Source organism: Bufo gargarizans, chromosome 9, assembly GCF_014858855.1.
Source record: "Bufo gargarizans isolate SCDJY-AF-19 chromosome 9, ASM1485885v1, whole genome shotgun sequence".
NCBI classification, from domain to species: Eukaryota; Metazoa; Chordata; class Amphibia; order Anura; family Bufonidae; genus Bufo; species Bufo gargarizans.
In genome coordinates, this window is record NC_058088.1 from 182,085,273 (window position 1) to 182,102,281 (window position 17,009).

The 17,009-nt window shown below is 47.5% G+C and overlaps 1 protein-coding gene across 1 annotated transcript; it reads right to left on the bottom strand.

The window, feature by feature from the left end:
- Nucleotides 1-597: 597 nt before the first annotated feature.
- Nucleotides 598-10,070, bottom strand: SWI5 (SWI5 homologous recombination repair protein). Its single transcript, XM_044269038.1, has 6 exons — nt 10,061-10,070; nt 7,553-7,664; nt 6,072-6,120; nt 4,862-4,983; nt 4,497-4,591; nt 598-1,039 (listed from the first exon to the last, which is right to left on the bottom strand). Exons 1-6 carry the CDS (start codon nt 10,068-10,070, stop codon nt 975-977), a joined length of 453 nt encoding a protein of 150 aa, XP_044124973.1. The 3' UTR covers nt 598-974.
- Nucleotides 10,071-17,009: the final 6,939 nt, after the last annotated feature.

Here is a 17,009-nt window from a genome sequence, read left to right on the forward strand (position 1 = left end):
GTGGCCGAAAAGGGGAAGCACATGTTCAAATTATTAATTTTTTTCTCATCGCTGTGGACATCATATTATCCAATTTTAACCCATCAAATGACACCGATCAACTATAAATAATTTATTTTAATTAACAAACCTATAAATTATTACATTTCTATGTGGTTTTCAGTATAACCTGCCTCGAAAGATTGACCGCAGGTAAAATGTGCAAACTAGCAGCACCTATCCTATAGGGTCAGACATTCAGAAGCTAACCACAGCCAATAATAGGGGCTTATCCAACAAATTCGGACATGGTTAGGCATTGACGTGGCGTCACGTGACCGCCAATCCCATAAGGGTACTTTTACACTTGCGTTCTTGGATCTAGCAATCTGTATGCAAACAGATACCATTTGTAGACGGATCCGGTATTTATCTTTTTCACATTTTTACCGCAAAACCGGATCAGTTTTTCCTGGAACACTTGGGGCCAGAACCGGCATTAATGCATTTCAATAGAAAGTGTTCCAGGATTTTGGACGGAGAAAATACTGCCGCATGCTGCGGTATTTTCTCCGTCCCAAAACCATACAGTGACTGAACTGAAGACATCCTGATGCATACTGAACGGAATGCTCTCCATTCAAAATGCATTAGGATAAAACTGATCAGTTTTTTCCCGGTATTGAGCCCTTAGGATGGAACTCAATGCCGGAAAAGTTTAACGCAAGTGTGAAAGTACCGTAAGGATGCATTAAATTCAACTAAATGAAACTTGGCTAGGATGTTGCATAACCATGGCTGTTTGCGTCAGTACTATTTTTGAATACTACAGGCACACCCATTTTTGAAATTGATGGGAGCTGCTCTGATAAAAGGGCAATCTGTTTACATGGGCATGAAAAACCTTTGGCATAGATAGTACGTACAGTCCTCATTCAGGAGGCTTCACTACAACAGTGAACTGGGGTAAAGATGAAATTCATCATCTGTCCTCCTCAATCATCCAAGTCTAGACCAAATTCTGCGTAGAGATCTTTGGTGGTGACTCCTCGAAGAACAGCTGTGGACAAAGCACAAGTTAATAACGTGCATCAACAGGGGGTCAGTGAATCCAAATACTTATGGCTTCTGACCCAGTTGCCCTAAGCTTTTGTTTTTCAGACATTATTGCCAAAGTAGGCCACAGGGCTACGACTCTCGGCAACGCAATATGTACGATATGGAAACATAAAAATTCCTTATCCCACATTCATAGGAACTGACAGGTGCCATCATAAAAATGGATATAGGATATAGAGCTTACTTATAAGGGTCAATGATCAAAAGGAAAAATAGAGGAAGATGGGCCTATTGTCGAGTTCTCCTGGTTGGAAACGCAAGCCATTTATTTGTATGGGAGCACCGGCGATAGCCGAGTACAGCACTCGACCATCTCCGGCGTTCCCATAGAAAAGAATGGAGCGACAGCGTGCATTTCCAACCAGCTGCTCTGTTTATTTTAGGGGGGGGGCTCCACTCTCCACTGGGTATGAGGCCCCAGTTTTCATGATCGCTGGGGGTCCCTGCCGTAGGACCCCTACCGATCTGTTATTCCCTATCCTGTGGCTAAATGCTAACTTGTTATAACCGGAATAACCCTTTAAGGGTGGTGCCACATAGTTATGGCATGGCTTACATTTTTGCATAGAAAAGTGTGTACCCCCCCCCCCCTCCAATAATGTCAATGTCAAGCAAATGGAAAGGAGAAAAGCAAAGGAAGACAGCGGCACTGCTCCCGCTGGCAACGCCCTCCCGCCTCTTGTAATCGGGAACTCCTAAGACCTGCGGCTATAAAGACCCAGATAGTGTGGTGCTCAGCGTGGTGCAAGTATACAGGATCGGAGGTGTAGATAATAGACACGCGGCACTCACCAGGGTCGTTTGGATGCTTTATTTGCGGTACAGCAAAGTAGACTTGGTGTGCACTGGCTGGGGAGCGGACAGGTCCAGGTGTGTGTAGGCGGTGACGGCCGTTTCGCGCAAGTCGCGCTTCCTCGGACCGCTGCTCATGTGCAGGCGCACTGACGTGCTTTTTAAGGGCTGACCCAGGTCATCGCCATGACGACCATGGACGCTCCCCAGGTGCGCACTGTGAATCAAACAGAAGGGGATCATTACAATGTTATACAAACTGGCTGCAGATTACTGCAGCATGATACTTTGTAGCACACCCTTATGTCAAAAGGAGGGGACAAATTGCCCTAGCATGAAGGAGAGAACAGTGAGTGCACTAATAGGGGAGACATACACTTAAACTATTGTGCGGGAGCTGGTTCCACATGGAGGACAAGGTGAAAGAGATTAGAAATAAACGCCTGGAAAAGCTAATAATCAAGTTATAGTGGGTATGCAGAATCTTTGCTAATGGTAAAATATATTGCTGCCTAACCTGTGAAAAATAGAGATTTCAAAGGAAGACAGCCATGTCGTTTTTGTCATTTAGACCGTGTGGTCCCATAGCTCCCGTTTTGATGATCCATCGAGCCTCCCGCTGCAACAGAAGGCGGTGGCGGTCACCACCCCTAGGGATGGGGCCCACCTACTCTATCCCAGCAAAGGAGAGGCTCGATGGATGACCATTGTGGGTTGAGCGTACGTGGTCGACAAGGCGCGGAGAACCATGTCCTGTCCTGATGGAACCGAGGTGTTCCCGTATGCGCTCAAATAGGGGCCTGATGGTTTTACCGATGTAAAACCTGCCACAGGTACAAGATATGACGTAAACGACATGGGTGGTGCGACATGTAATGAAGTCATTCACTCTGTGTGTGACGCCTCCCAGAGACAGGGATTTCCCCTGTGAGTTATAGGGGCAGAAAGAACACATCCCACACTTAAAATTACCTTTAGGTCTCCTACTTTGGAGCCAGTTGGGCTGTCGGGACCGTCCTAATGTACTGTGGACTAACCTATCTCTTAAGGTGTGACATTTTCTAAAGGCAATTAATGGTCGTTGGGAGGCTATGTCTCCCATGCTAGGGTCACCCTTCAGTAGGTCCCAGTTATTGAGTACCGCTCGTTTGACAATATCTGCCGCTGGACTAAACTTGAAGATGAAAGTGAATCTATCTTCGTTGTCTTTGTGGATCTGGTCACTAAGTAGGCTATGTCTAGGGCGGAGGGCCGCTCAATACATCGCATCAGTGACGTCTCTCTTGGAATATCCCCTTTCAAGCAGCCTCTCTTTGAGTTGGTGGGCCTGCCTGAAGTAGTCCTTCTCTGTACTATTTATCCTACGAAGGCGTATAAACTGCCCGTACGGGACAGCTTCCTTAACTGCAGGGGGATGGAAACTGGTCTGGTGGAGCAGCGAATTGGTGGCTGTGGGCTTACGGAAGCCTGTGGTCTGTAGGATACCATCCACCACGGAGACCTTGACGTCCAGAAATTCTAGACTGTCACCTCCGAAGTTGAGGGTAAATTTCATATTCATCTGGTTAATATTATTGATATATTCCACAAACTGCACACACTGAATTTCGCTGCCCGACCAGACCAGGCCTTCTGTTGCAGCGGGAGGCTCGATGGATCATCAAAACGGGAGCTATGGGACCACACGGTCTAAATGACAAAAACGACATGGCTGTCTTCCTTTGAAATCTCTATTTTTCACAGGTTAGGCAGCAATATATTTTACCATTAGCAAAGATTCTGCATACCCACTATAACTTGATTATTAGCTTTTCCAGGCGTTTATTTCTAATCTCTTTCACCTTGTCCTCCATGTGGAACCAGCTCCCGCACAATAGTTTAAGTGTATGTCTCCCCTATTAGTGCACTCACTGTTCTCTCCTTCATGCTAGGGCAATTTGTCCCCTCCTTTTGACATAAGGGTGTGCTACAAAGTATCATGCTGCAGTAATCTGCAGCCAGTTTGTATAACATTGTAATGATCCCCTTCTGTTTGATTCACAGTGCGCACCTGGGGAGCGTCCATGGTCGTCATGGCGATGACCTGGTTCAGCCCTTAAAAAGCACGTCAGTGCGCCTGCACATGAGCAGCGGTCCGAGGAAGCGCGACTTGCGCGAAACGGCCGTCACCGCCTACACACACCTGGACCTGTCCGCTCCCCAGCCAGTGCACACCAAGTCTACTTTGCTGTACCGCAAATAAAGCATCCAAACGACCCTGGTGAGTGCCGCGTGTCTATTATCTACACCTCCGATCATGTCAATGTCACTTCCTCACATTGGTACGTGACAGCAACTTAAAGAGGTTTTCTGGGAGTTGATACCGATGACCTATCCTGAGGATGTGTCATCAATATTCTACACCAAGAAAACCTCTTTAAATCAGGGATGCCTAACCTGCCGCCATCCAGCTGTTGTAACACTGCAACTCCCACCATACCTTGCTGTAGGGCTGTCCGGACATGCTGGGAGTTGTAGTTTTACAACAGTTGGAGGACAGCAAGTTGGGCATCCCTGCTTAAAATAAAAAGCCACTTACCTAAAAAAGTCTTAGGCTGAATCCTTACCTAGTTGGCCTAACAGCATCTGTCCTGTATCCTTTAACTCATTGTATTCATGAAGAAGGGAGATGTGCCGGTCCAGTTCTTCTATACAGCAGCCACTGGAGAGAGAACATGAGCAGTTCCTATTATGATCTATCATATATTGTGACGCTATTATATTCCTGATGTCCTCCTCATAGCCTTGTCTGGGTGACCACCCAACCTATACATGTGCTAGACACTATGGCTGTGGTCACCAGTGGACCGCCCTTCATATAGGACCAGTACCCAACACATGCATCAGGTGAGGTCACCCCTATATACGGGATATGGAAAGAGCAGCCCCATACTAAGGATCAGATGTACTGTCCAGATAAGAAGGGACTTACTCGGCTTCTAGCTGCTCTATTTCCTGATCTAAGGAGGCTTCCTTCTGCTTCAGTTCTGATATATCTCTTTGCAGGGTTTTTTCAGGAGCTGCGGGCGTTCTGCTGACACTTGGAGACTGAACCTGTAGATAAATGGGAAGTAAGAGGTTGTTACACGGATCACACGCGGGGGAGCTCCTGGCCGCGGACATATCACATCCATCAGCCCCAGCAATGCCGTGTTCAGCTCAGGCGAGCAGGTTATTCTACACAGGAGATTCCAGGCTGCCAAATACGATGGCGCTTCTGGTACACTCCCTTTAATCCACAGCAAAGCCACAAATTTTTAAAGGGGTTGTCTTCATAGTTTCCCCTCCTCGGTCTCTACTTCTGGTCCCTCTTAAAGGGGTTGTCTGGTTTCAAGAGGAAGGTTACATGCTCACGACGGCTGCTAAATACGGATACACTGTCAGCCGCTGCAGGACCCGACGCTCCCAGTGTGACCATGTGACATCCAGCGCAGAACAGGTGTTCCCTCACGTGCGAGTTAAGGAGGTGAGTTCTTTTGTTTGTTTTTTTAAACCCCTGTAATTTCCTTTTTTCTAAGCATCCATTAAAAACAGGCCCATTGATATCAATGGAGTCCCCCCTGGATGTGACTGTACCTGAAGCGGGACAACTCCGATGATTCTTTATTACATCCCCTGGGGGGGTCTGGCTTCTTCTTGAAACCAGACATCCCCTTTAACACACAGGAAATGACCACTCAGCCAATCACTGCTGAGGTCGGTCACCACTGTGGCCAGTGATTGGCTGAGCGGCCACTGCCTTTATGTGGAGAGGGTCCGCAAAGTAGTGGGAAATTTTATACAGCCGGACAACCCCTTTAATAGGCCTCTTTATTTCTTTAAAATACGTCATGGAAGATGTTGACTGTCAGGTTTAGGGCTCACGACCGTATGCCCTCCGAGACATACGGTCCGTGAGCGGGTCATATGTCCCGAAGCAGCATACATTGTGTGCACGGGAGCGCACTGTGCCGCCCGCGGGGCTATTGTCCCGCACTCATAATATCATATCAGTGTGGGACAATAGTCCCGTGGGCGGCCCGATGCGCACAGTATCATAGTAACCTATCATGCTGTGCGCTCGATGTATGCCGCTCCGGGACATATCGGAGGGCATACGGTCGTGTGCGTGAGCCCTTATCATGGTGTCACGACATACTTACCGGTGACTTAAATCCGCTGTTGCATCTTCCTCTAATTCCCAGAGGAGTTCTAGGTAAAAAGAGAGAGAGAAGAAAAGACGACATTGTAAGGCTAAATGCACACGATCAGGATTGCGTGCGGAAAATCCGCACCGTAGGTCATGTACATTGTATTCTATGAGAATTTGAAATTCTCAATGCACATGATGCAGATTTTTTCCGCGTGGATTTTGACCTGCGGTGCGGATTTTAAAATCTGCAGCATGTCAATTTATTTTATTTTTCCTGACCGGAATTTCTTCATTCACTTGAGAAAAATCCGCACCGAATCCGCACCAATTAATGCGGATTGACCGCACAGATTTGCCTGCGAACACCTGCGGATTTCAGTGCAGATTCTCCGCACATGAATACTGAACGTGTGCATGTACCCTTAGGGTCCAATCACACGTCTGTTTTTTCTTTCCTGATCTGTTCCGTTTTATGCGGAACAGATCTGGACCAGTTCTGTACCCATTCATTTTCAATGGGTCCTGGAAAAATTAAGGAGAGGAACAATCCCCACCTCCTCCCTAAACACAAGTCACTTGTACTGCCTCTTCTACCATGTGCTTTGTGGCAGTACTATGACAACACTTACTGGCACATATTGCAGATGTACATTTTCTGATATAAGAATTTTAGGAAGCGGTTGGAATCAGACATTTCACCTCCGGCAGGGATCAGCGACCTGTGGCACCCCAGAATTCCCAAGAACAGCTGAGCAAGCGTCCGTGCTGGGTGTTGTGGTTCCAGAGCAGCATCTGGAGTGCCGAAGATTGCCAACCCCGTCCTACCGTGTACAGGAGGATAGTCCCTACAGGAGTCGCATTGTAAAACATATCGCACAGTACACTTCTTTTTTTTTACTATATACCCATGCCTTCCGACCATCCCGGATCCAGCAGGACAGTCCCCAAATTTGGAGTCTGTCCCAAGGTCCCAAGGCGGCTGCCCTACTTCACTTGTATCTGCGTCTTGAAGATGCAGTTGAGTACAACATTGAAGCAAGGAGCCGCCAGCTTTTCTCTACCGCTCCCTGGCAGCCGGTGGTGTGGCGATGTCACCGCGCCTGCCCAAAGCAGAAGAGCGGAGCGGACATGTTCTACTGCTCATCGTGGAGTAGGTGAGTATTCATACTGAGTAGGGTTCACTCCGCTGAGGGAACCTAAGGGGGCATCAAACTTATGGGGCCATTATACTATGTTGGGGAGCACTAAATTGGCATCATTACTGTGAAGGGGGCACCGAGGACGTATCCTCACCGAATAAGGGGGGTCACCAAGGGCCCATCCTTAGCGGTCCGGCTACTGCCCTTATACTTACAGGGGCAAATGCAATATTTACTAAGCCCCTGCATAAGGTGGGTGGTGTGCTTCAGAACTGCACTTCACTTATGCAGACACAACCTGGGTGCAGGCTGTAAAGCAGGGCAGACTGCTGCAGTTCCTTCCTTATACTACCTGCGAAGGCTGCTCCTGGGTCTGGGTGTCAGGGAGCTGGGTGTTGTACCCACAGAACCCCCTCTTTGGGGGAGCCCCCGGCCGCTAGGGGACTCCACTGTGCCGCCGCGCTCTTTCCCTCACTGAGGGTCACGTGGTCAGCGCCGCTAGAGAACAGCGAGCGTTCTGTCAGCAGTCTGGTCACATGGTCTGCCCTCGGTCACGTGACTAAGCTGCCAACGTCCTCAGCGCAATACACTCCAGGACACGCCCCCCCCCATAGCTTGTGTGTTGTCATTTACCTGCTGTGTAGGCAGCCACCACTAGAGGGAGTTAGCTGCATAGGAATGTTTAGTAATCCCCCTGGTGGTTGATTTTAGAGGAATTGTCCAGGATTAGGCCTCATGCTCACGACGGTATTTTGTTTCCGTGTCCGATCCGTTTTGCGGACAGCACACCGTGTGCTGTCCGCATCAGTATGTCCGTTCCGTTGCTCCGCCAAAAAAATAGTGCATGTCCTATTTATCTAGTTTGCGGACAAGGATAGGCATTAGTACAATAGATCCGCAAAAAAAACGGATGTCATACGGAACGTCATCCGTTTTTTTTTGCAGATCCGCAATTTGCGGACCACAAAACACATACAGTCGTGTGCATGTAGCCTTAGAAAAACATGGCTTTTTAGGTCCATAAACAGCACCACCCTTAGGCCGCATGCACACGACCGTGGTGTGTTTTGAGGCCTAATATGGGTCACTACTAACTCCAACGTATATCTGGCACAGCGGCCCCCAAGGTAAAAATCAACTCAGACCTGGAACGTGTTTAAGTTAGGCCTCATGCACACGACCGTTGCTTTATTCCGTGTCCGTTGTTCCGTTTTTTGTGATTTTCTGCGGACCCATTGACTTGAAAGCTCGGCTAATGCACCGATTGCCATCCGCGTCCGTGATCCGTGGTTCCAGTCCGTCAAAAAAATATAACCTGTCCTATTATTTTCGTGGAACACGGTTTGCGGCCCCATTCAAGTCAATGGAACCGCAAAAAAAACGCGGAGGCATACAAGATTGTCATCCGCGTCCGTGCTTCCGCGTCCGTTTTTTTCCTATCATTTGCAAACCTGAGACTTTTTTTACTTTCCTTCATGTCTGGTGATCCTCCAAAAATAAAGGAAGACACACGGAAACAAAAACGGATCACGGAACAACGGAACCCCATTTTGCGGAACGGAACACAACAACGGTCGTGTGCATTAGGGCCTTAAAAAAAAGAAAGATGTTCACTTGTTCTTGTGACAACCGAGGCCTGTGAATGGTGGCAGCGGTGCATGTAGCCATGGACGGGACCAGACCCTCAGCACTGAAACTGAGCGCTGGCGAGTGAGGGCCTTCCGTTTTTTTATGCAAAATGCATTGTGGACCTTAGTTGATTTTACCTTGGGGGACCCCTTAAAGGGAACTCGTCCCTAGTTTGGAACCACTAAAACACCAGCTTTCTAAACATCGGCTTTGGGCGCATGTGCAGTATACTGTCTACGGCGTCATCTGCGCATGCGCCCGATGCCGCTGATGACCTGATTCTGCTGCAGCGCCTCTAATATGGTAAGGGCGGTCTGTGGGGAGACAAACCTTTTAAATTGGTTATAGACCTATAGACAGACCTTCCCTGTGAGGCTGGGATTTAAAGGGGCATTCCTGTGGTTAAGGGCCCTTGCACACGACCGTATGCCCTCCGAGACATACGGTCTGTGAGCGGCATTGATTGTGCGCACGGGAGCGGACTATTGTCCCGCACTAAGATCACATGAGTGCGGGACAATATTCTCGCGGGCGGCCCGACGTGCACAGCATCATTGTAATCTATGATGCTGTGCGCACGGGACCGTATGTCTCGGAGGGCATACGGTCGTGTGCAAGGGCCCTAAGGGGTAAATATTAGATCAGTGAGGGTCCAGCTACTGGAATCCGCACCGATCATGTGATGGCTGCAATGGTAATGTCCTCCTGCCAATGTCGCCCCTAGCATTAGGGCTCATTCACACGATCGTATGTATTTTGCGCTCCTCAAAACATGGATCTGCGAAAAATACGGATGACGTCTGTGTGACATTCGTATTGTATTTGTTTTTTGTGGATCCTTTGTGACAATGCCAGTCCTTGTCCGCAAAACAGACAAGAATAGGACAGGTTCTATTTTTTGGCGGAACAGTCATGTGGACATACGGAAACGGAATGCAGACGGAGTCATTTCCGTTTTTTTTACTGACCCACTGAAGTGAATGATTCTGCATATGGGCCACAAAAAAAAAAAAAAAACGACAAAAAATATGTTCGTGTGCATGAGCCTACAAATTACTACTCATCAAGGACCACTGTATGCTGGGATTTGTAGTTTCACACCCTTAGGGCTCATACACATGATCGTATGTATTTTGCGTTCCGCAAAACACGGATCCGCAAAAAATACGGATGACGTCCGTGTGACATCAGTGCAGAACGGAACATCTGGCCCCTAATAGAACAGACCTACCCTTGTCCATTATGTGGAAAATAATAGGACATGTTATATTTTTTGCGGAACGGATATGCGGTCATACGGAAACGGAATGCACACGGAGTAACTTCGTTTTTTTTTTGCCGACCCATTGAAATGAATAGTTCCGCGTATGGTCCACAACAAAATAAAAATAAATGGAACGGACACGGAAATAAAATACGTTCCTGTGCATGAACCCTTAAAGGGGTTGTTCAATTAAAGGGGTTATCTGACTGTAACTGATAAACTATCCTATTGGGGGGGGGTTCTGCCCCACGTTGGCAGCTTAGTCACGTGACTGAGGGCAGATCATGTGACCAGACAGCTGACAGATCACTCGCAGTTCTCTAGCTGTTTGAGAAGACACTGGAGCCAATGTGATCTGGTCGCGTGACTGGTGGTCGTGACATCCCTGGCCTGGGGTAAACAGCAAGAAGAAAGCGGGGCCTTTCCATACAGCTGATCGGTGGGGGTCCCAGGTGTCAGACCCCCCTACTGATCAGATGCTGTTGACCAGAGGATAGGTCATCAGTTACAGTCGGATAACTCCTTTAAAGGGAACCTGTCCCCGGGATTTTGTGCAAAGAGCTGAGGACATGGGCTGCTAGATCGCCGCTAGCACAATATCCAGTCCCCATAGCTCTGTGTGCTTTTATTGTGTAAATAAACCGATTTGATACATATGCAAATTAACCTGAGATAAGTCCTGTCCCTGACTCATCTCACATACAGGACTCATCTCAGGTTAATTTGCATATGTATCAAATCGGTTTATTTACACAATAAAAGCACACAGAGCTATGGGGGCTGGGTATTGCGGATGTGCTACCGGCCATCTAGCAACCCATGTCCTCAGCTCTATACACAAAATCCTGGTGACGGGTTCCCTTTAAGGCAACTTAAAGGAGTCTGACCACTTGGCCCCCCGACGATCACAAAAAGAGGGCCCATGCTGCCTGCTTGAATGGAGTGGACTCCATTCAGCTCTATACATAGGGGGAGATTTATCAAACTTGTGTAAAGTAGAACTGGCTCAGTTGCCCACAGCAACCAATCAGATTCGAGCTTTCATTTTCTAAAGGAGCTGTCTAAAATGAAAGGTGGAATCTGATTGGTTGCTATGGGCAACTGAGCCAGTTTTCCTTTACATCAGTTTGATAAATCTCCGAGCTGAATGGAGTGTGAACAACCCCTTTAACCGCCTCCGGACCGCCTAACACAGGATTGCGGTCCGGAGGCGGTCGATTCATTCCTCCTTGATGCGCCGGCGCATCATCTCGCGAGACGCAAGATTTCCTGTGAACGCGCGCACACAGGCGCGTTCACAGGATCGGAAGGTGAGCGAGTGGATCTCCAGCCTGCCAGAGGTGATCGTTCGCTGGCAGGCTGTAGATGCGATTTTTTAAACCCCTAAAAGGTATATTAGACGCTGTTTTGATAACAGCGTCTAATATACCTGCTACCTGGTCCTCTGGTGTCCTTTTTGCTTGGATCGACCACCAGAGGACACAGGCAGCTCTGTAATAAGTAGCACCAAACACCACTACACTACACTACCCCCCCCCCCCTGTCACTTATTAACCCCCTGATCACCCCATATACACTCCCTGATCACCCCCCTGTAAGGCTCCATTCAGACATTTTTTTTGGCACAAGTTAGCGGAAATTGATTATTTATTTATTTTTTTCTTACAAAGTCTCATATTCCTCTAACTTGTGACAAAAAAAAAAATCTCACATGAACTCACCATACCCCTCACGGAATCCAAATGCGTAACATTTTTTAGACTCCAGACTTCTTCTCACGCTTTAGGGCCCCTAAAATGCCAGGGCAGTATAAATACCCCACATGTGACCCCATTTTTTAAAGAAGACACCCCAAGGTATTTGCTGAGGGGCATATTGAGTCCATGAAAGATTTTTTGTTAGTTTTTTCTCACAAAGTCTCCCTTTCCGCTAACTTGTGACAAAAAGTTCAATCTTTCATGGACTCAATATGCCCCTCAGCGAATACCTTGGGGTGTCTGCTTTCCAAAATGGGGTCACATGTGGGGTATTTATACTGCCCTGGCATTTTAGGGGCCCTAAAGCGTGAGAAGAAGTCTGGGATCCAAATGTCTAAAAATGCCCTCCTAAAAGGAATTTGGGACCCTTTGCCCACCTAGGCTGCAAAAAAGTGTCACACATGTGGTATCGCCGTACTCAGGAGAAGTTAGGGAATGTGTTTTGGGGTGTCATTTTACATATAGCCATGCTGGGTGAGAGAAATATATCTCTAAACGTCAACTTTTCCAAATTTTTTTATACAAAGTTTTCATTATAGAGAGATATTTCTCTCACCCAGCATGGGTATATGTAAAAATACACCCCAAAACACATTCCCCAACTTCTCCTGAGTACAGAGATACCACATGTGTGACACTTTTTTGCAGCCTAGGTGGGCAAAGGGGCCCAAATTCTAAGGAGTACCTTTAGGATTTCACAGGGCATTTTTGACACATTTGGATTCCAGACTTCTTCTCACGCATTAGGGCCCCTAAAATGCCAGGGCAGTATAAATACCCCATAAGTGACCCCATTTTGGAAAGAAGACACCCCAAGGTATTCCGTGATGGGCATAGTGAGTTCATGGAAGTTTTTATTTTTTGTCACAAGTTAGTGGAATATGAGACTTTGTAAGGAAAAAATAAATAAAAAAATGATAATTTTCCGCTAACTTGACAAAAAATAAAAAGTTCTATGAACTCACTATGCCCATCAGCGAATACCTTAGGGTGTCTACTTTCCGAAATGGGGTCATTTGTGGGGTGTTTGTACTGTCTGGGCATTGTAGAACCTCAGGAATCATGACAGGTGCTCAGAAAGTCAGAGCTGCTTCAAAAAGCGGAAAATCACATTTTTGTACCATAGTTTGTAAACCATTTTTTTTTTTACCCAAACATTTTTTTTTTATCAAAGACATGTAGAACAATAAATTTAGCGAAAAATTTATATAGAAATGTAGTTTAAAAAAAAAAAAATACAACTGAAAGTGAAAAATGTCGATTAATAACAAAAAAAGTAAAAATGTCAGCAGCAATGAAATACCACCAAATGAAAGCTCTATTAGTGAGAAGAAAAGGAGGTAAAATTTATTTGGGTGGTAAGTTGCATGACCGAGCGATAAACGGTGAAAGTAGTGTAGTGCAGAAGTGTAAAAAGTGGCCTGGTCATTAAGGGGAACCCGTCACTAGGATTTTGGGTATAGAGCTGAGGACATGGGTTGCTAGATGGCCGCTAGCACATCTGCAATATCCAGTCCCCATAGCTCTGTGTGCTTTTATTGTGTAAAAAAAAACTATTTGATACATATGCAAATTACCCTGAGATGAGTCCTGTACGTGAGATGAGTCAGGGACAGGACTCATCTCAGGTTAATTTGCATATGTATCAAACCGGGTTTTTTCCAAATAAAAAGCACACAGAGCTATGGGGACTGGGTATTGCGGATGTGCTAGTGGCCATCTAGCAACCCATGTCCTCAGCTCTATACACAAAATCCAGGTGACAGGTTCCCTTTAACCACCTCCCGACCGCTGTACGCACCGATGCGTCCGGGAGGTGGTTGATTTGTTCCTCCTGGACGCATCGGCGCGTCATCTCGCGAGACGCGAGATTACGTCACAGCCGGCCCGCGCATGCGCATCGCGGGCCGGCATTTCGTAGCCAAGTATTTCGTCAGCAGCCTGCCGGCCACGATCATTGGCTGGCAGGCTGCTGATTTTTAAAAAATCCAATCAGCAGCCATTTAACCCCACATATTAGTAAATATGATGGGGTTATATGGCTGCTGTGCTCCTCTGCTCCTTCTTTTGGTCGGTTGGTTCCAGCAGAGGAGCAGAGGAGCACATCATCACTGTGAGTACCCACTACACCACACTTAGCCCCCAGATCACCCCAATTAACCCTTTGATCGCCCCTGTCAATCACTAGTGAAAGGAAAAAAGTGATCAGTGCAAACTGTCACTTTTTTTTTTCACTGGTATTGACCGTTAGGTTTCAGTATAGTTTAGGCCCCTTGGTTAGGTAGTTTAGGGATCGGTTAGCGCCCAGCCCACCGCACCGCAGTCCGTTATTCGCTGATTAGCGTATCGCTAATCAGCATTTGTACTTTTATAGTATCTGGAAGTGATCAAAACTGATCACGGTCAGATCTATAATAGTACTAGTGTCACTTTAGTTCTCCCTCCACCCAAAACGCAGTGTTTGCCCGATCAGGCCTGATCGGTCGCCCACACGTGCGTTCGCCCACGCCCGCCCCACCGCAGTGACAAAAAAAATTTTTTTTTGATCGCTGCACATTCACTTTACACGCACTGCGGCGATAAAAAAATCAGTTTTGATATTTTTTATCAACCGCAGCGGCCTCCGGTACTTCGCTAGGCTCCCCTTTGTAAGACAGGCTTGCTTTTTTTTTCTTGGGTAGTCTCAGGGAATAAATTTAGTTGCCCACATGTCAAACAGGGGGTATTCCTCTGAAGAGGCCTACAGGCTTCTGACCCAGTCGGATGAGGAGTGGGAACCCTCATCTGATGAATCCAGCGGGTCAGAATACGAACCTGTAGAAAGCAGTGGCTCTCTGACCCAAAGTTCGGACGAGGAGGCTGAGGTCCCTGATACCACCAGGCGTACCCGGCCCCGTGTCGCTAGACCGCAGGTTGCGCAGGATCCGCTTCAAGAGCAGCAGAGTGGGGCTGGTGCTGTCGGATTACGTGGTGAGGCATACACCAGCAGCCCAGCCCTTCCTGGACCTAGTACCAGCACTGCCGTAGAATATGGTGAAGTAGCGAGCACCAGAAGGGCAGTTGAAGCTGGTACGGTGGCACGTGCAGTAGTGACCCCGTCGCAGCCACCGCAAAGACGTGCCCGTAGAGCCCCTAGAGTCCCTGAGGTGCTGGCAAACCCTGATTGGCAGTCCCCAACTTCAGCCGCACCTGTAGTTTTCCCTTTCACCGCCCAGTCTGGAGTTCGGGTTGAGACAGCTCAGATCGGTTCGGCCCTGGGATTTTTTGAGCTGTTCTTGACTGCGGAGCTTTTAGACTTAGTCGTGGCAGAGACAAACCGGTATGCCACACAATTTATCACCGCTAACCCGGGAAGCTTTTATGCCCAGCCTTTCCGGTGGAAACCAGTCCAAGTTTCCGAACTTAAAACTTTTCTGGGCCTCCTCCTCAACATGGGCCTGACAAAAAAAGCATGAATTGCGGTCATATTGGTCCACGAACCCGATTCATCACATGCCCATGTTCTCTGCTGCTATGTCCAGGGCACGTTTTGAGGCCATCCTGCGTTTCCTGCACTTTAGTGAAAACACCGCCTCCCGTCCCAGGGGCCACCCTGCTTTTGACCGGCTCCACAAAATTCGGCCCCTCATAGACCATTTCAACCAGAAATTTGCAGATATTTATACCCCAGAGCAAAACATCTGCGTAGACGAGTCCCTGATACATTTTACCGGGCGCCTTGGCTTCAAACAATACATCCCAAGCAAGCGCGCCCGGTATGGGGTCAAATTGTATAAGCTCTGTGAAAGGGCCACAGGCTATACCCACAAATTTCGGGTCTATGAGGGAAAAGATCAGACCCTGGAGCCGGTCGGTTGCCCTGACTACCTGGGGAGCAGTGGGAAGACAGTTTGGGACTGACAGTTTGGGACTTGGTGTCACCCTTATTCGGCAAGGGGTACCATCTTTATGTGGACAATTTCTACACAAGTGTGGCCCTCTTTAGGCATTTGTTTCTAGAACGGATTGGCGCCTGTGGTACCGCGCGAACTAGTCGCGCGGGCTTCCCCCAACGGCTCGTTAGCACCCGTCTTGCAAGGGGGCAGAGGGCCGCACTGTGTAACGAAGAACTGCTCGCGGTGAAATGGAGAGACAAGCGTGACGTTTACATGCTCTCCTCCATTCACGTGTCATTTTACATATACCCATGCTGGGTGAGAAAAATATCTTGGTCAAATGCCAACTTTGTATAAAAAAATGGGAAAAGTTGTCGTTTGCCAAGATATTTCTCTCACCCAGCATGGGTATATGTAAAATGACACCCCAAAACACATTCCCCAACTTCTCCTGAGTACGGCGATACCAGATGTGTGACACTTTTTTGATGCCAAGGTGGGCAAAGGGGCGCATATTCCAAAGTGCACCTTTCGGATTTCACCGGTCATTTTTTACAGATTTTGATTGCAAAGTTCTTCTCACACATTTGGGCCCCTAAATTGCCAGGGCAGTATAACTACGCCACAAGTGACCCCATTTTGGAAAGAAGACACCCCAAGGTATTCCGAGAGGGGCATGGCGAGTTCCTAGAATTTTTTATTTTTTGTCGCAAGTTAGTGGAATATGAGACTTTGTAAGGAAAAAAGAGAAAATAAAAAAATCATCATTTTCCGCTAACTTGTGACAAAAAAAAAGAAAATCTAGGAACTCGCAGTGCCCCTCACGGAATACCTTGGGGTGTCTTCTTTCCAAAATGGGGTCACTTGTGGCGTAGTTATACTGCCCTGGCAATTTAGGGGCCCAAATGTGTGAGAAGTACCTTGCAATCAAAATGTGTAAAAAATGACCGGCGAAACCCGAAAGGTGCACTTTGGAATATGTGCCCCTTTGCCCACCTAGGCTGCAATAAAGTGTCACACATCTGGTATCGCCGTACTCAGGAGAAGTTGGGGAATGTGTTTTGGGGTGTCATTTTACATATACCCATGCTGGGTGAGAGAAATATCTTGGTCAAATGCCAACTTTGTATAAAAAAATGGGAAAAGTTGTCTTTTGCCAAGATATTTCTCTCACCCAGCATGGGTATATGTAAAATGACGCCCCAAAACACATTCCCCAACTTCTCCTGAGTACGGCGATACCACATGTGTGACACTTTTTTGCAGCCAAGGTGGGCAAAGGGG

What these genes read in the sequence shown, in the direction of transcription:
- SWI5 (XM_044269038.1), bottom strand. An exon ending in ATAGAGCAGCTAGAAGCCGA is followed by an intron (nt 4,592 to 4,861) that starts GTAAGTCCCTTC and finishes TTCTCTCTCCAG; the next exon opens with TGGCTGCTGTATAGAAGAAC. An exon ending in GATGCTGTTAGGCCAACTAG is followed by an intron (nt 1,040 to 4,496) that starts GTAAGGATTCAG and finishes CTTTGTCCACAG; the next exon opens with CTGTTCTTCGAGGAGTCACC.